This window comes from Drosophila persimilis, unplaced genomic scaffold, assembly GCF_003286085.1.
Source record: "Drosophila persimilis strain 14011-0111.01,24,50 unplaced genomic scaffold, DperRS2 tig00000700-arrow-arrow-pilon, whole genome shotgun sequence".
In the NCBI taxonomy this organism is placed as follows: domain Eukaryota; kingdom Metazoa; phylum Arthropoda; class Insecta; order Diptera; family Drosophilidae; genus Drosophila; species Drosophila persimilis.
This window is the reverse complement of record NW_020825340.1, coordinates 122,077-137,534: the sequence shown is the minus strand read 5'-3', so window position 1 is coordinate 137,534 and position 15,458 is coordinate 122,077. Positions and strand designations below refer to the sequence as shown.

The window sequence follows — 15,458 nt, the reverse complement described above, 5'->3', positions numbered from 1 at the left end:
GTTGAATAAAAAAGGTCAAAGCATAAAACGTAAGTGGTATGGAATGTAACGTAGGTGTGTATGAGTATGGACATGTTAATACCCATGTTTCCTTTAATTAATTTTAAATTACTGTTTTTAAAGCTGATTTGAAGAATTACCGAGGACTTTTTCTCAGGATGACATGTTTTAGACCTATTTGATTATGATGATTATTTTCCCGCATAAATATCTCGATCCCTATTCTTGGTCTCTGTAAGAATACCAGTAACAGAAAAATGTCTTTGAAATAGCTTTAAAACAGAGACAGACTAGATTCTGCATTAATTGGAGCCTGAGATGACAAACATATCCTCATTTTTATATCCTCTTCCCTAGGGTATGCAGAATGTTGCTCCATTTTCGGCACATGTGTCCGGGCTATAAAGATTTGATGCTGCCAACGTACATATGTATTGGAACGAGACTCATTGTTGCAGGGAAATTGTTGCGATGAAAAATCACTCTACGAAGAGAGGATATCCCTCCACATAGAGAGGATATCTCACCACGAAAAAGAGATAAAATCCCGATCTGACCCTCAGATATATATCGAAATATACATACCGTAAATATAACGACGATTTATTCATATTTCTCGATTTTTATATTCGATTTAATATTAACAGCTTGCTAGGACATTCAGCCGATAAATGAATCAATTTTCTGCAATATTGGCAGATTTTAAGTACTTCCTTTATTTTATTGAATCTAAAATAATTTTTAAAGAAAAAGGTAAACAAAAATGTCTTTTTTGTACATCGTAGCGACACATTTAAATAACGTTAGTTTTTCGATATACACATATGTATATCGAAAATCTCTATTTTTCATATAGCAACTCCTGCCAGCTGATTACAGTTTTAAGGCGGCTGAATTCGAATTTAAAAAGGCTGTTGTGAATTGTAAGCCAATAAATAAATGTAGCTTTGAAATCTCAGGTGCTTTGTTAAAATGATCGTCCGACGTACAACAATTTTGTTTTTTACGTAAATCATGGCAAAAGACAAAGACAAAAAGAAACCGAAGAAACCCCCTCCGAAAAAGGACGCAAAGAAACAAGAAAGCAGCCGTAAAAACAAAAAGAAACCGTCTACCAACCCACTAATAGTTGCTATTGAAAGGAATCTGCTGAAAATATGCTACTGTATAGCCATAAGCGATCTGATTCATGCCCTGTATTTTGCAGTGCAGGCCACAATTCTGCTGGTTGTGCGCGTGAGTATTTGGCAAATGTATCTGTGTATCGCATCCGTTCTTAAAAATTCTGCCATTACTACTCGTAGTTTCACATCGTTTCAAGCCTCGCCTTGGCTGGCACAATATTCTGGGTTTTGGTGGTTATCGTCCTGCTGGTGGGCCTGTGGAAGGTTTGTATAATTCTTTGAGACATACCATACTATGCCCTGAGAATGGATGATTACGATTTATACGTTCTACAGCGTCGTCCAGCGTTTGTCCGGGCGTGGATACTATTTTCTGGAGTGGGTTTCGTTATGGACATATTATTTCTGTTGTGGGGCATAACAAGTTCCATAACTGTGGACTGGGATCACCTTACGGAGTTCACGATCATATTTATTGGCATACGTAAGTTGATATACGAGGACTTTCGATCCCTAAGATAATTGTACCCCATTTCAGTTGTGGAATTTACCTGCATTTATTTCATATATCGATATTATTTGCTAATGGAGGGTAGCGCGGGGTCGAAGGAAGCCGAAACGGGATGTAAGGATGTACATAGATTCGGAGCTTATGAAAATTTTCTGTAATAAGTTTCATCGACCACTTGAATAGGTTGTAAATCCGGGGGCAGTAAAAAAAGCACCGACAGGAAGACGAAGAGTGGAAGTGAAAAGATGAAACCGGATGACAAAAAGAAGGCAAAGGAGAAGAAAGCCAAGGAGAAGAAGAAGGCGCAGGACAAGAAGAAAGCCGACGCAAAAAAGAAAGCGGACGCAAAGAAGAAAGGGAAGAAATGATTCGTTGCCTTCTTCGTTTTGTTTGTCATTATTTCCTTGTTGCTTGGTTGGCCTTGTGTTCCAATTCCAAATAAAATATTTATATTTTGTATACATTCCAAAAATTCCGAACTGAAAGGCAAAATATGGCAGACCAGCCCATAAAAGAGCAGAGAGACTATCTGAAGATAGTTTGTTACGCGATTGCCGCATTTGAAGCGCTTCATTCACTGTACTTTTTGCTGGACACCGCCTACTTGTTGATATCGTACGTAAGTTACAGTCAGATAGTCCAATTGTATCGTTATATTCTTCATCTTTCCTATGCAGACGAACCTATATACCATAATGGCTTTCCTGGGAACCAACGTTTGGGTTCTGACTGTTGTCGCACTCTCTGTGGGTCTATGGAAGGTAAATGTTACACAAGACTGTTCCAATTTGATCTCTTACTCTCACACACTACAACCCACTCAAGGAAAGACCGATGCTTTTTATATTTTGGTTTTTCTTCTCGGGAATCGGTACTATCACGGATATTGTGTATATGGTTTGGAATGTGACAGCGTCCCTTACTTTCGACTTGGCCCATTTCCTCCGGTGGACCATCCTCTACTGTGGCATAGGTATACAAAGCATATCAACTAAAGAGTAATTATCTATCCGCATTAATTACAGTTCTCGAGTGCACTGGTCTGTATTTGGTTTACAGTTACTATCAAAGATTGAATCGCAAAGAGAACGACGACTCCGCTTCGAGATCCACAGACTCCGCTTCGAGACCCAAAGACTCCGCTTCGAGACCCAAACGTCGTAAACGGTACGTCCCGAAGTCTCCGGCTCTGCAAAGCGAAACGACATCATATCCAGCTACAGATACGAAGCGCTAAGCAGGAAAGCAGTATTAGGGACCGATATATATATTTTGTATACAACAGACCTCCCCGTTAAAAATCTTTGCAACAAAATTGCATGCAGTTGGGGTGGGGTCTCAATTTACTGGTCAAGTGGGGGATGGATGTGGAAATCAATTCTCTTCTTCGTCTTCGAGCCGACGAGCTACAAACAATAATAATAATTGACTTACGTAGCTCTCTATATACATATGTTGGTACATATTTTTTGTGGCCTGTTCGGCGGCCGTCTTCAGCCTGGTAGTCACGTTGCCCCCAACCACCCCCGTTGCCCCTCCCCCATGGGGACAAGAATCCAATCTCCAAGGCTTGCTGACAAAACAAATGCCATAAATGAAGGACGGACAGATGTTCACACAAACTTGTCACATAGTCAGTGGTGGTCTGGAGGCTGGGGGCTGGGGGCGGAGTCAAATCACATTGGTATTGATTGTTTTGGGATTCCAGAATGCATTACTATTTACAGCTGTGTAACCATACGGGAAGCAAGATTATTCTTTATGGGATGGAGAACCATAAAGATAATTACAAGAATGAAAATGGGTTCACATGGCTACAAGTCTATCGGTGTGGAGACCACTGTGCCACAGGCCGAGGACTTTTGGCAATCAAACGGCATTGATTAACAGCCAGGGCTCTGGTTCTGGTTCTGTTTCTCGTTCTGGTTCTTGACTGTGTGGTTGTGTGTGTGTGTGTGTGTGTGTGCTTGGGAGGGAAGTACGTGCTTATCATCATTATAGCTTTGATTTAGTAGACAACAACATTGCCTGCCAGTGCTCTGATGAACTTTCTGCTAGGGCGATGCGATGGAGTCGTCGAAGTCTGATGGATATTTAGTGCTGTGCGCCTATTCCATTGCACTGCTCGATTTGGTATCCGCAGTGCTCTTTGCCGTTGTCTCCGGGATGCTCTATGCGAAGAATGTAAGAGGGTTACTGTCATCATCCATGAAGATGATGGTGATGATGATGGTGATGGTGAATTTACGGTGAAAATTATAATTCCAGAACCATTGGACCTCTCTGGTGTCAATGATCTTTACTATATTTTGGATTATTATAATTATCGTGCTGGCAGTGGGGATCTACAAGCGCCAGTTGGCTTTGATTCGTTGCTGGCTGGTGTTCACCTGCCTTGGAATATTGCTAGATGGGTTTATTCTGATTTATGGCCTGACCCTAGCCGTTTCCGTGAACTGGGATGGCGTCAAAATCACAGTCTTGCCTTTTGTGGGCTTGGGTGAGTTGGCCAAATCGAACTGATTCCATCTTATGACAATTCCTCATGTCTCTTTGCAGCTGTGGAAATGACTTTTGTCTATATCATACATCTCTTGTATCTGGAAATGACTGAATTTCCCAATCCACAGCCCCAGCCACAGCTAAGGACCCGAGGTGGATCTCTTAAGTACTCAGAGACGAAATTCTCAGAGGCTGACGAGAAACCGGCAAAGAGAAACGGGAAACAGCTTAGAGCCAAAGATGAGGACTACGAGTATTATCGTCAGAAGAAGCTATCTAAAGAGAAAAAGCTGCGGAGCAACGCTAACCTCACCAATTAGGAAAGGAGGTTGGGCCATTGATTGCCCTAAGGTCATCTGAAGCTGATCTATTATACCTGTACATACATATATTTGAAACAAGCCGCGTAGCAGAACACCACAACATCTTTCCAGTACTGTATGGCTGTATAGCAGAGGCAGCGTTTTTTTTATTTTGTCTAGATCAAAGCTCTTTAAGTTTATATAACATTAAGGATGCGGACCACTCACTCACACTGGGATACAGATAGGTACACCTACAGAGACGTGCGTGTGCCAATGTTAAACACAAAATCCTTTTAAAATAATTTGCGCAGCAGCCAAGGAGGAAAAATCAAGAAAAAGGCATTCAGCTGTAGAGAATCGAAGCTTTAAGCACCCTAAGAAAATGTTCCCCTAAATAAAACATACAATCGTTTAAGCGTTAACTCAACTGTAATTGAAACAAAGGAAGATCAAGGTTACTCTCATCGGGACTTGCTGTTGGACTCCAGCGGTCGTTTGCATCTTTTACAACGAGCCAGGGCCTTATAGAACTGATAGATGGTGTACAGGAAAACAAGCTCCACAACTGAAAAGGGGGAAGACACACAGAAATGATTAGAAATATCTGCCTAATCGCCATTCACGATGCTCACTCAATCCCGACATGAGAAACAGGCCATTCCTGACCAGGCCCGCTTGGAATGTGCTCTGGCTGAAAAAGGCGTACAGAAGCAGACACATTTCCAGCAAGATGCCGCCCTCGGAGAAGAGGATCCAGGCACGTAGGCATCTGGGATTGCGCTGTTATTAAACGAGGATGGAAATACGGAATACGATTATCATTATTGGGATCCCACCGATCGGTGGTCGTACTGTACCGCATAGATGCCAACGAGGAGCACAACAATCATTGAGACCCAGAAGATGCCAAATACTACTGCGAATATGGTAAGCCAACTTAGCTGTGAGAAGAGTTTCGGCTTAGGATATGTATATATGTATTTGTATATGCGGAGACATGCTTACATGCTCGAAGATCGTGTCGAGACAGAGCCCGGCAAATAGTGAGGCGCAGATCAGATCGAACATGGCTATGATATAGGCCCAAATCAATAGGGAATTCTCAGGCCTGAGCATAATTGGAGAAAGCAGCAACAGAGAGAGCAGTTCGAACCTTTTGACAATCCATGGAAAGTAGGTTTGATTGCTCTGGCCGAGCATACCTTTGCCCTCTGCATGGGTATCAAAACGGAAACGGAAACAGCAGCCAAGTCTCGGTCTTGCTCGGGGCTGGGACTGGGCTGACTTGGCTGCCGAGGTTGTCGCATCTATTTATGCAAGGAAAAAATGAGACATACTCCTATACATATACATTATATGTATGTATGTATATATACATAATGCCATGCTGATGAAATACGTGCGGCGGCTACACACATGCACACACAGCCATTACTCTTCCTGAGTGTGAGAGAATCCCCGTTGACAAATATAATTTACTTTTTTCGCGCTCATTTGCAACTCGGTTTAAGGAAGTGGGGGCCACACGAGCAGCCCACCCCCCCCAGAGCGCCCCAGGGTGCTACAAAAACCTTTTTAAACATTTCACTTCCAGTTTCAGTTTTTTGTCAACAGCCGGAGAAACATAGAGTGTGAGATATATAGATAGACAAACGGAGACGGAGACGAAAAGAGAGATTCTGGCACTATGGTGAATTCCTTGCATGCCTTTGGGCTGGCCATTGGCTGGATGGACATTCTGGGAGTCCTTGTCTTCGAACTGATGATCTTCTACTTGATGCGTAGTCGCGCGGCCCAAGAGGCCCCCAACGATGCCGAGGTGCCGCCAGATGAAGGCGTTGTTAGGCAACAAAGAAAGCACCTGACAGGTAAGTAAATGGCAACCAAGCCCGTAAGTAATTCGCCTTCTTTCTGCTCTTCCTGCTCCCACTAGGATTATTTGGCCCCAGATACTTGAAGGATTCAACAAAGACTTGGGTATTCTGGGCATATTTGTTTCTATTGAATGTTTGGATTGTGGTGACATTCCTTATGATAGCAGGCATTACATGGGTGAGTGCATTCTGGAATATCTTCAACTATCCCCCGTGTCGCTCCCTCCATTCACAGCACAAGCCGGAGCTAATGATATGCTGGCTGGTTTGGTGCGTCGGTGGCATATTCCTGGATGTTTTCTTTGTGCTTTGGTGGTGCATCGAGCTGTGTGCGGGCGACGCCATTGAGGCCCTGACCAACATTATTATCTCTCTGCTGACCATGAGTAATTTGTGTGGATATTGAAGACTTGTTTAAGTTATTATCCAATTGGTTTCCACCTTCTAGTTATTGAGTTTGGGTTCATATTTGTGATTTTTACCATCTACACGAACTTGTCGAACGCGCCTGATGAGAATGTCAAGGATTCTGGCCTATTTTTGATCGTGAAAAATGCCATGGATCCCAGCCAGTGGATACGTATATTGTTTGCTTAGCGCACTTACAAATACCATCTACCACTGGGAAGGACTCCATTAGAAGGCCTGTACATTACTATTCCATCCAGAAATCAACTATAGTCTTTTCAATTGCGAAACTCTCTTTGAAATATAAAAAAAATGCATTCAATTTTAGAAACTCTTCTTTCCATAAGTCATGCGACATGGCAAACTAACACAAAGAACATTATGTAGCTCTGCTGCTCCACTCCACTCCTCTCCACTTCCAGCTCCAGCTCCAGCTCCAGTACCAGTTCCATCTTCGTTTGTTGTGTTGTGTTACTTTATTTCATCTTGCTCTTTCGACTGCTTTGTAGTTTTTAATGGCTTGCAACACGGAAATTGATTCATTTCCGCTTTTGTTTTGCGTTTCCGTTTGCGTTTGCGTCTGCGTCTGCCTGGACCAGAAGGCCGATGGCCGCTTAAAGCTCGGAGCTGCCAGCCTGCCAGCCAGCCTGCCACATCTGAAATCAAATTGAAAATGTTTAGTCCTAATTCGGCATCTAATTCTATTTGTCAAGCTTGGAACAGACTGCGGGAATTGTCAACAGCATCAGCGGGAGGGAGCTGTCACTTGCAACACGAAGCCAAAGTGAAAAGCAAAATATTTCTTCTTTATTAAACATAGCTTGGAGTCGCTTTTTCTTTCGTTCTCCTGTTTTTTTTTTTTTTTTTGTTCGCCATCCTCCTCCAAGGAGCGACTGGCTGCTCAAATTTATTGTTTGCAAATTGAAATTCTTGTCGACACGCACGAGCAAATCCATTGGGAATGCACGGCACAGCAGCTCGTCAGCGTCAGCATCAGAGTCAGCTTCAGCTTCAGAGTCCGCCCCAGTGTCAGCTTCAGAGTAGGAGTGAGCCTTGGCTATGGGGACGGCGGCTCTGGGATGATGGGATGGCTTTTGTGCTTGGGCAGCTCATCATGGCTCGCTTTTTAGTATTTATTAAAACTGTGCCATGAAATTTGTGTTCAAAAAATAAGCAAATATTTTATAGCTGCTGCGCTGTCAATACTTCAACTGGGAAAAGTCGAATATTGGAGATGCCTCGTAGAAGTTTCCATAGAAATCAGAAATCCCTGGATGGTCCCTTCACAGTGAAGTAACCTCGAAGAAGTGCTCCCCCTCCCCCTAAGGGCAATCCAGTTGATACTCTGTCTAGGACTCTTCTCAGTCTCCTTCGTCGGTGTACGGTTACGGTTACCAACAGTCGAAGTGAGTCAGGTAAGTGAAGGTGAGGTAAGGTAAGGTAAGGTAAGGTAAGGTAAGGAAGGTAAGATTTCTTCTCAGTCTACACTGTACAACACACACCAACATATTCTCACGACTGTCGGCGGAAATTTCCTGGTCATCGGGTCATCTGGTCATCTGTCTGCGTCTTGGCTGGCTTGGATACCTAAACCCTAACCGACTCGAACCCATCCTGAAATCCACAGCACTGCAGGCGCCCGAGGAGGAGCCGGGAAACGATACCAACACTGACTACACCTGCTGCGGTCACAATTACTGCAGCTTTCATGCCAAGGATATCCCACAGCCCTTGGCGAAGGACGTCTTCATGCTGATCATGATCTATGTACCGTGTCTTGTGATCGCAGTCGTCCTGGTAGTTTTCTTCTTGGATCCGCTCACTCGCTATGGCGAGGGCCGCAAGGGTTCTCATTCCAAGAATAGCACTGTCCTGAGAAATATGTTGGCCACATTTCGCCAGATGAAGCGGACCAATCAGCAGATGCTCATCCCTCTGACCGTTTTCATCGGGCTGGAGCAGGCCTGGATAGCGGCGGAGTACACGCAGGGATTTGTGGCCTGTGCCCTCGGCGTCAACATGATCGGCTATGTGATGATCACTTGGGGGGTTATGGACTCCTTAGCATGCGCCTTTTTTGGCATAGCGATGAAGTACATCGGCCGTTCAATGATTATATTTATAGGTGCATCCTTGAACGTCATCATAATGGGATTCAAGCTCCATTATCGGCCAGTGCCGGACCATCCCGTTGTCTTCTATGCTCTAGCCGGAGTCTGGGGCATCAGTGACGCCGCTTGGGTCACCCAGATCCAGGCCTTCTACGGACTCCTCTTTCGACGGCACAAGGAGGCCGCCTTCTCCAACTATCGCCTGTTCGAGTCGGTCGGATTTGTGCTCGGCTTCATCTACTCCAGCCTGCTGTGCATCCAGTCGAAACTCTACATCATGCTGCTTATACTCACACTGGGCCTGATCGGATTTTTGGCCGTTGAGGTGCTCTATCAGAATAAGGTGAGTGTTTTCCCAGGTGTGGTGGGTTTCGGCTGTGGGGGGGCCGCTCAATTGTGACAAGAGAGACTCCAAGCGAAGCGCAGCGCAGTGAAGTTCATTCTCCACGATATAATCGGATTGCAACGCCGCTGGACGGATTAGTGTGCTGCCGAGATGGGGACTCTGTACGTCTTCGCTTTCGTTTGTTTTCTGGTCTGGCTGGATGGAGGTAAGGTAGGTGACCGCGTTGTTCTTCAACTTCAAGCCCAAGCTGTGTGTTCTTTAGGCCTAGCGCAACGACGCGATGTTGAAGGCCCACCCATAAGCGTCTTTAGTGGATCACAAGGATCTGACAGGCAGCCTGGATCTATAACTGTAACTGGAAGAAATGGAAGGCCAGGTGCATCTGTTCAATCCCGTTGTCCTTGCTGTGGTGCCCTTGGAGGGAGCAAATATGGCGGACAAGGAGGTCATGGAGGCGGTAAAAATGGTGGACATGGCGGAAAGGGCGGAGGAGGAGGAGGAGGAGGAGGTGGAGGTGGGGGTGGAAACGGATTCCCAGGACTGCCCGGAAGTCCAGGAGCCCCTCGGGGCATTGATCAGCAATAAAGCTACGGCGATCCAAGCGAATCGTACATAAATACGTCTATTTTTAGTTGTTTTTAATAATAATGACTAAGAACGAGCACTTGCCGGTTTCTAATTATTTTTTCGCTTGAAAATCATTCCCATATTTTACGAGGCAGAGCTTGATTGGGGTACATGGTTTTCCTAAAGAGCAGAAAATAAATCATATTGCGCATATTGCAGTTGGACGTGAGTAAAGACTGTCTGGCTTTTGTGCCATAAATATTATGGCTTCTCTAAAATGAATATTTGAAAAACGAATGCCTCTAAAAGCCGCTACCGCATTCTACATTCCTCGCAATGCGCTAAACAATTTTAATTAAATTTTATAACAATATTCAACAGACCACCCACCCACCCATTGCACTCCTCCCAGCATAATCAATGTCCGCATTCACCTGCTCAACTATTCAATACAATTCCTTTTCAGTTGTGGACAAAAGGTGCTCGATGAGAGCAAAAAATCGAACCAAAGGAGAGAGAGGCAGAGTCTACGCAGGAAATTGATTGATTTCCGCTTTGCGGAGGAGAAAACGGAACGGAGAACACGGTTGCCATTTCTAAACAAATTCCGTTCTCTCTTTTCTTTTTTTTTTTGGTTTGTCGGATTAGACTTTGGGAGGGGGGAGTGGGTTGTATGGCAATTAGCTGACTGTGCCCGCGGGCAGTTGCATCAGCAGCGCCTCCCACAGCCACCGAATGTTGGACCTGCCCAAACACAAACTGCGTGCGTGTCCAGGCCTTCAGGGGCATGGAGATACTTGTGGCAGCAAACATAAACATAGACAAAACATACACTATAACTCCTCACCCCCCCCCAAATGCACACACACACGCATACCACAGACTCGCAGAGCGATGTTTTCGGAAAATGTAGATTATTGTGGGGATGCCACCTTGTCACCTTGCCACAGTTTCGGTGTTCTGTCTCCTGTTCTCCCGTTATGTGTGTACATATCTTTGGCACTGCCAATACAAGTGTGTGTATGTGTGTGCAGGTTTAAGCCAAAAGCTCGTTACATGCTCAATTAAACCGGAAGCGACGCTGCAGGAAGCTTCAGTCACGCTTTGTATAGTTTTGCATATGCAGTCGCATTTCTAGTCGCACCAAAATCTGGATCTGAGCCAGGCGACAACAAAAATCTTCAATCTTAACGAGTATACTGTATAGTACAGTGTAATGTGTATACGCAAACGAGGGCGAACGTTGTGAGTTGCTGCCGAGACCGCAACTCTACACTTACACCCGATACTTAGTCAGTATGGCTCTCCTCCGGCAGACGGCGCTGCCATTGAACGGCTAAGATTGCGTGCGTGAGAGACACAAAATCAGTTTGAATGATCCAGATTCGGCAATCTGATAAATTTGGTCATTCTCTATTGTGCGTTTTTAATTTACTCGTACATATATTCAATATTGTTGTTGCCACAGATTTTCGTTCTTTGTGGGAGCGGGGGCGGGGCGGAGTTTTGAAATATACTTGTAACAGTGATATATTACAAAAGTCTGGATATAAAATGTCGTTGCTCTAGCTCGTATAGTCTTTGAGCGCTAGGCGCTCATAGGGACGGACAGACAGTCATGGCTCTATCGACTCGGCTATTGATGCTGATCAAGAATATATGTATATACATTATGGGGTCGGAAACGATTCCTTCTGGACGTTACACACATCCATTTCCACCACAAATCTAATATACCCTAATACTCATTTTGAGTATCGGGTATAAAAATCGGTAATTTCAATCTCTCTTATGTCAGTTTTCTCTCCAAATACTTTGCTACTATGGAAACCGGGGATAGTAATCGGAAGCGATAGGTACATGTAGCTTAGATAGTTTCAATATGCACATATGTATGCTTTTATTTAAAAGTAGAATGTATGAATTTTCACAAGAATTTCCGTGGATACGATTACTTTGGGGAGAAAATGTAGTGATAGTTCCTATGGCGCCTAAAGGGGGCACACAGCCAATCCTTCAACCTTTTCCGTTTACTTGTTTCGTGCTCCTCTGGATGCTTGTTCAGAGGTTTCATGGATTTGGTCCTTCTCATATTGGAAAATACACTGTGCTTCTGCGTAGATTGCACGGGCGGTTTTAGCATCTCCGCTATGCCTCTCCGATTGCAGTACTCGAAAATGACATCGCACTTGCACCGTGCTGGCAGCAGCGACATCTCAAGCATCAGTCCCGTGCAAACTTTGATATTGCGAAGGAAACACTGTTTGGGGATGGACTCGTTGACCACGTGAGAGTAGTCCATGCGCTGGGCATAGGGTATCAGGATGATGGGCTTGCCGGTAATCTTATGGAAAGTGCTGGCGATCGGAAGGCAGGTCACAATGTTCATCGATAGATCTGGCTCCACTTGGTAGACACGGCTGATGGATCGAACGAGGGCCTTACTGTATCTGGCATCGATGCCCCACGAATAAGGATCACACGCATCCAACAGATGGATCTTAAAGGTGGTCCGAATCTTCAGATCTTCGTACTGCGTATGCAGAAACTCTTCGACGTGGGTCTGGACAAGGTTTACCATTTGATCGGGAAGAAGTTTAATGGAAAACTTGCCCATCACAGACATTGGCAGCGCCGTACATGAACCCTTCCGGCTGAAACAGCCCTCGATTCCGTGCATAGTCATGGTGCCCTGGCACCAGCGATTATGCAGCAGCTCTGCCTTCGTCAGTTCATATCTGAGGCGCCTGATGCCGAACTGGTCTTTGTAGGCATATTCACTGAAAATCGCAGACTCGAGAAGGGTCCACTCCGTTACGGCAGTGGGTCTCACCATGTTTTGGATCGCGGGTATCTGAATCACATGCAGATTGTCGACAAGGCTGTTCATCAGAGTGCACACATCCGTCATTGGCTCATATACGAGCCCTCCCGATGCCCCTTCAATGCTTTTCGCTCCGCCACGCATCTCCAGGCCGAAGTGAGCCCAGCCGGTCAGGCTGCAGCTCATCAGTGGCCTCTCGTCGTTTATCCAGGAGTTGTTACCGAACACAATACAATCAACGTCCTGAAAAAACTCTCTCTTCACTTCTATATAGTGCTGGAGCCCGACACTGCCCACTGCGTGCATGATCTCCACAATGAATTTGACATTTATCGGAAGATCGCCGTGCTGTTCCAACCAGGTCTCGATGGCCTGTAGCCAGCACACTGCCATGCCCTTTCCCGTGGAGACTCCCCGCCCGTACAGCATGTCGTCGTTCATGTAAAACTCAAAGGGCTCGGAGAGCCAGCCATCCTCAAACTTCGCCGGAGCAACGTCTAGGTACGCGTAGACCAGAACTGTGTTCTTCGTGGGTGAAGAAAAGTAGTGGGCGAAAATGACTTTTGGATGGGGTGAGGTGTCACAAATAGCACGGGGAATGTTGATGTTGTACTCATAGATAGTGAATCTCATCCTCTCCAGACGGTCCCGATACATGCACAGGGCCTTCAGACTTTCAGTAATACACTCCACATCCGCAGAGACTGATTTCAGACGTACAAAATCCTCTAGGTCGGCTAAGGCTTCATCGAAATTTTTCTCGATGGCAGCGTCCACCTGTCGATGCATCGCTGAGGCTCGCAAATTGTCTTCGTCGGTCCATTTGGGACGATTCTTGATCAGACAGTGTTCGCAACGACATGCCTCTGGGTGGGAGACTTTCAACTCCTCATCAGAGCCAGGGTAGACTCGACTCGATGACCTTTTTGATCTACGTGGTAGCCGTACATGAGTCTTAGGATCTATCATGCTGGTGAAATGAAATAAAAATTTAGGTAATATAAGTATAGATACACTGTAAATTTTTGAAGACAGCCCGACAGTCAATGAACAACATCAAAACACAAGGCAACTATTTCTGAACGATTTGGTAAATACCATTTAAAGACCATACAAATTCAATCAAATATATTACGTGTATTTTGTTTTAACTTTTAATGGGTTTTGAATACTCTGCAATTCTGACTATTGGCTGGTATTTGTCGCCTGCACCGACTCTCATTGTTTTGTGCGCACGGAAGTGGCATGCAGGAGAGCCCTTTCAGGCAACAGTCAATTTGCTAAACAAACCCCGCAGTTAGTGCATTTTCCTTTTGTGCATGTTTATTAAGCAATTTAAAAAGGAGCTGCTGCACTTGCCACGAGCACTCTTCGAGCCCCACGGCCATGCAGCATGCACACACACAGCTCCTGTGCGGGAGCCAACTGCCAACTGCCAAGTGCCACCTGCTTTTGTACAAGTATCTGTATCGCCTTAAGCAAATTATCGAGCACGCAAAATTGCTTTAGCAGACGGCAGGCAGCGCAACACAAAAGCGGCTGCCAATTAGCGCGACGACTCGGTGGTAACAGCCTCTATAATGTGCTTAGTCATGGCAGGACCTTTTACAGTAGGCACATAGGCACAGTTGCTGAACAGTGGCGACAGGACACGTGCCAAATACACACAGAGACCATCTGACATTTGCCAATGGAGGCCCGCAGATACATAATACGACTTGCAACATAGTTTTCTAGGCTATAGTGGAAAAGTTGCGCCCCGGCAGGACATCATGACTGACACACACACCCGCACACACACAGTCATAGATGGACACGGGATACGGGATACGGGCACACTTGGAATTGCAAATCAGTCGACTAATGTGTACATAATCAGTCATGTCCCAACATGTGAATTCCATTAGTGATACACGGTCATGCAAACAAACAAGCATTAATCAGCAGAGGCCGAGAGCGAGGACGAGGACGAGGAACTGGGGAGAGGAAGAGAAGAGGAACTGCGAGATTGGCAGCGTGAGAGAGAGAGAGTACAGGGAGACAGAAGTCCTCCTGTCATACAGTCCACTCACTGTCTATTACATCTGTCATTCCACATTCCATCTTTCATATTCCATGTTTATGTTATTTATGCTTATTGTCTGGGGTCCACACGGGTCGCGGCGGATCGGCAGTATCGTGAATGGAGAAATATTGTCTGCTACTTATCGTGGTGGTCCCCACGCGACTTACAAATTACCGCAGCAGCAGCCTCACCTTGATTTATCCTCACATTTCAATCCCCTTCCAAGGCATGGCGACGTTCTCTTAATACGCCATTCATTTGGTCGCGTTATACTTCATTAAAGCAAGAGTACCAGCACCAGCTCCAGCTCCAGCTCCAGCTGCAGCTCCAGCACCGTCACCCGGGGAAGGGGAAAGGCAAGGGCGCGGGCCCGCACTCAGCAGGGCGGCTGTATCCGGCGCCTTGGCCGCAAAGTGCAGTCGGCAAAAATTATGCGGCTCGTTTGCCATTCCATGCCATGAAATGCGACGGACGATGGCGATGGCGATGGCAAATGCAATGCCAACTTCGACTGGCCCAGCCATTCGTTTATCCCTTTGTTCTCATTTATTTGCATGTCATTTGCTTCGCTCGGCATCGGTGTTGCTGTCCCACTCTATCTGTGTCTCCTTCTCTCCCTCGCTGCGTCCGTCCGTCTCTTTCCCACTCGCATGTGTTGTTTGGCTGCTTCATTTTCTTGTGCTGCTGCTTGGGTCACGTTTGTCTGCCAGGATGCCAGTTACTTATGGCTGTTATGTGCATTATCAATATGCATTGTACAGCTCCTCTTGCCGCTTTATATTTTCCTAGCGTTTTCCTTCTTCTCCGCAGTGGATAGCGTA

At 45.5% G+C, this 15,458-nt stretch overlaps 8 protein-coding genes across 9 annotated transcripts; 6 read left to right on the top strand and 2 right to left on the bottom strand.

The window, feature by feature from the left end:
- The first annotated feature begins 1,014 nt into the window (after nucleotides 1-1,014).
- Nucleotides 1,015-2,003, top strand: LOC6601389. Its single transcript, XM_026992113.1, has 5 exons — nucleotides 1,015-1,236; nucleotides 1,305-1,388; nucleotides 1,461-1,608; nucleotides 1,663-1,749; nucleotides 1,819-2,003. Exons 1-5 carry the CDS (start codon nucleotides 1,015-1,017, stop codon nucleotides 2,001-2,003), a joined length of 726 nt encoding a protein of 241 aa, XP_026847914.1.
- Nucleotides 2,004-2,145: 142 nt separating this feature from the next.
- On the top strand, nucleotides 2,146-2,937 carry LOC113566456. Its single transcript, XM_026992096.1, has 4 exons — nucleotides 2,146-2,254; nucleotides 2,313-2,396; nucleotides 2,461-2,608; nucleotides 2,661-2,937. Exons 2-4 carry the CDS (start codon nucleotides 2,331-2,333, stop codon nucleotides 2,870-2,872), a joined length of 426 nt encoding a protein of 141 aa, XP_026847897.1. The 5' UTR covers nucleotides 2,146-2,254; nucleotides 2,313-2,330; the 3' UTR covers nucleotides 2,873-2,937.
- A 765-nt stretch (nucleotides 2,938-3,702) lies between these two features.
- Nucleotides 3,703-4,851, top strand: LOC6601356. The gene is made up of 3 exons (XM_002026490.2): nucleotides 3,703-3,819; nucleotides 3,904-4,135; nucleotides 4,195-4,851. Exons 1-3 carry the CDS (start codon nucleotides 3,703-3,705, stop codon nucleotides 4,455-4,457), a joined length of 612 nt encoding a protein of 203 aa, XP_002026526.2. The 3' UTR covers nucleotides 4,458-4,851.
- Nucleotide 4,852: 1 nt separating this feature from the next.
- Nucleotides 4,853-5,558, bottom strand: LOC6601357. The gene is made up of 4 exons (XM_026992090.1): nucleotides 5,448-5,558; nucleotides 5,300-5,383; nucleotides 5,075-5,222; nucleotides 4,853-5,007 (listed from the first exon to the last, which is right to left on the bottom strand). Exons 1-4 carry the CDS (start codon nucleotides 5,556-5,558, stop codon nucleotides 4,904-4,906), a joined length of 447 nt encoding a protein of 148 aa, XP_026847891.1. The 3' UTR covers nucleotides 4,853-4,903.
- Nucleotides 5,559-6,122: 564 nt separating this feature from the next.
- Nucleotides 6,123-7,032, top strand: LOC6601358. Its single transcript, XM_026992104.1, has 4 exons — nucleotides 6,123-6,310; nucleotides 6,376-6,494; nucleotides 6,552-6,702; nucleotides 6,765-7,032. The coding sequence occupies exons 1-4, from the start codon at nucleotides 6,130-6,132 to the stop codon at nucleotides 6,911-6,913; spliced, it is 600 nt and encodes a 199-aa protein (XP_026847905.1). The 5' UTR covers nucleotides 6,123-6,129; the 3' UTR covers nucleotides 6,914-7,032.
- Nucleotides 7,033-7,958: 926 nt separating this feature from the next.
- Nucleotides 7,959-9,235, top strand: LOC113566461 (UNC93-like protein). Its single transcript, XM_026992112.1, has 3 exons — nucleotides 7,959-8,017; nucleotides 8,078-8,139; nucleotides 8,352-9,235. Exons 1-3 carry the CDS (start codon nucleotides 7,959-7,961, stop codon nucleotides 9,233-9,235), a joined length of 1,005 nt encoding a protein of 334 aa, XP_026847913.1.
- Nucleotides 9,236-9,307: 72 nt separating this feature from the next.
- On the top strand, nucleotides 9,308-9,845 carry LOC113566453 (serine/arginine-rich splicing factor 1). Of its 2 annotated transcripts, none has more exons than XM_026992079.1 (2): nucleotides 9,308-9,386; nucleotides 9,444-9,845. In XM_026992079.1, exons 1-2 carry the CDS (start codon nucleotides 9,332-9,334, stop codon nucleotides 9,764-9,766), a joined length of 378 nt encoding a protein of 125 aa, XP_026847880.1. In that variant the 5' UTR covers nucleotides 9,308-9,331; the 3' UTR covers nucleotides 9,767-9,845. The 2 variants fall into 2 exon arrangements, with proteins under 2 accessions (XP_026847880.1, XP_026847881.1); XM_026992080.1 differs by having other exon boundaries at nucleotides 9,345-9,391.
- A 1,854-nt stretch (nucleotides 9,846-11,699) lies between these two features.
- Nucleotides 11,700-13,541, bottom strand: LOC6601359 (cytosolic non-specific dipeptidase). Its single transcript, XM_026992111.1, has one exon. It carries the CDS (start codon nucleotides 13,539-13,541, stop codon nucleotides 11,700-11,702), a length of 1,842 nt encoding a protein of 613 aa, XP_026847912.1.
- Between the last annotated feature and the right edge of the window lie 1,917 nt (nucleotides 13,542-15,458).

Excerpts from the sequence above, each read along its gene's own strand:
- LOC6601358 (XM_026992104.1), top strand. The coding sequence starts at position 6,130 with ATGGTGAATTCCTTGCATGCCTTTGGGCTGGCCATTGGCTGGATGGAC. Across the intron at positions 6,495-6,551 it reads TGATAGCAGGCATTACATGG|CACAAGCCGGAGCTAATGAT; the intron begins GTGAGTGCATTC and ends CTCCATTCACAG. Across the intron at positions 6,703-6,764 it reads TATCTCTCTGCTGACCATGA|TTATTGAGTTTGGGTTCATA; the intron begins GTAATTTGTGTG and ends TCCACCTTCTAG.
- LOC6601389 (XM_026992113.1), top strand. The coding sequence starts at position 1,015 with ATGGCAAAAGACAAAGACAAAAAGAAACCGAAGAAACCCCCTCCGAAA. Across the intron at positions 1,609-1,662 it reads GATCATATTTATTGGCATAC|TTGTGGAATTTACCTGCATT; the intron begins GTAAGTTGATAT and ends ACCCCATTTCAG. Across the intron at positions 1,750-1,818 it reads GAAGGAAGCCGAAACGGGAT|GTTGTAAATCCGGGGGCAGT; the intron begins GTAAGGATGTAC and ends CCACTTGAATAG.
- LOC6601359 (XM_026992111.1), bottom strand. The coding sequence starts at position 13,541 with ATGATAGATCCTAAGACTCATGTACGGCTACCACGTAGATCAAAAAGG.
- LOC113566461 (XM_026992112.1), top strand. The coding sequence starts at position 7,959 with ATGCCTCGTAGAAGTTTCCATAGAAATCAGAAATCCCTGGATGGTCCC. Across the intron at positions 8,018-8,077 it reads GATGGTCCCTTCACAGTGAA|GACTCTTCTCAGTCTCCTTC; the intron begins GTAACCTCGAAG and ends TACTCTGTCTAG. Across the intron at positions 8,140-8,351 it reads CAACAGTCGAAGTGAGTCAG|CACTGCAGGCGCCCGAGGAG; the intron begins GTAAGTGAAGGT and ends TGAAATCCACAG.
- LOC6601357 (XM_026992090.1), bottom strand. The coding sequence starts at position 5,558 with ATGCTCAGGCCTGAGAATTCCCTATTGATTTGGGCCTATATCATAGCC. Across the intron at positions 5,384-5,447 it reads TCGACACGATCTTCGAGCAT|CTAAGTTGGCTTACCATATT; the intron begins GTAAGCATGTCT and ends CTCTTCTCACAG. Across the intron at positions 5,223-5,299 it reads TCCTCGTTGGCATCTATGCG|CGCAATCCCAGATGCCTACG; the intron begins GTACAGTACGAC and ends GTTTAATAACAG.
- LOC113566456 (XM_026992096.1), top strand. The coding sequence starts at position 2,331 with ATGGCTTTCCTGGGAACCAACGTTTGGGTTCTGACTGTTGTCGCACTC. Across the intron at positions 2,397-2,460 it reads TCTCTGTGGGTCTATGGAAG|GAAAGACCGATGCTTTTTAT; the intron begins GTAAATGTTACA and ends AACCCACTCAAG. Across the intron at positions 2,609-2,660 it reads CATCCTCTACTGTGGCATAG|TTCTCGAGTGCACTGGTCTG; the intron begins GTATACAAAGCA and ends CATTAATTACAG.
- LOC6601356 (XM_002026490.2), top strand. The coding sequence starts at position 3,703 with ATGGAGTCGTCGAAGTCTGATGGATATTTAGTGCTGTGCGCCTATTCC. Across the intron at positions 3,820-3,903 it reads GGATGCTCTATGCGAAGAAT|AACCATTGGACCTCTCTGGT; the intron begins GTAAGAGGGTTA and ends TTATAATTCCAG. Across the intron at positions 4,136-4,194 it reads CTTGCCTTTTGTGGGCTTGG|CTGTGGAAATGACTTTTGTC; the intron begins GTGAGTTGGCCA and ends GTCTCTTTGCAG.
- LOC113566453 (XM_026992079.1), top strand. The coding sequence starts at position 9,332 with ATGGGGACTCTGTACGTCTTCGCTTTCGTTTGTTTTCTGGTCTGGCTG. Across the intron at positions 9,387-9,443 it reads TCTGGTCTGGCTGGATGGAG|GCCTAGCGCAACGACGCGAT; the intron begins GTAAGGTAGGTG and ends TGTGTTCTTTAG.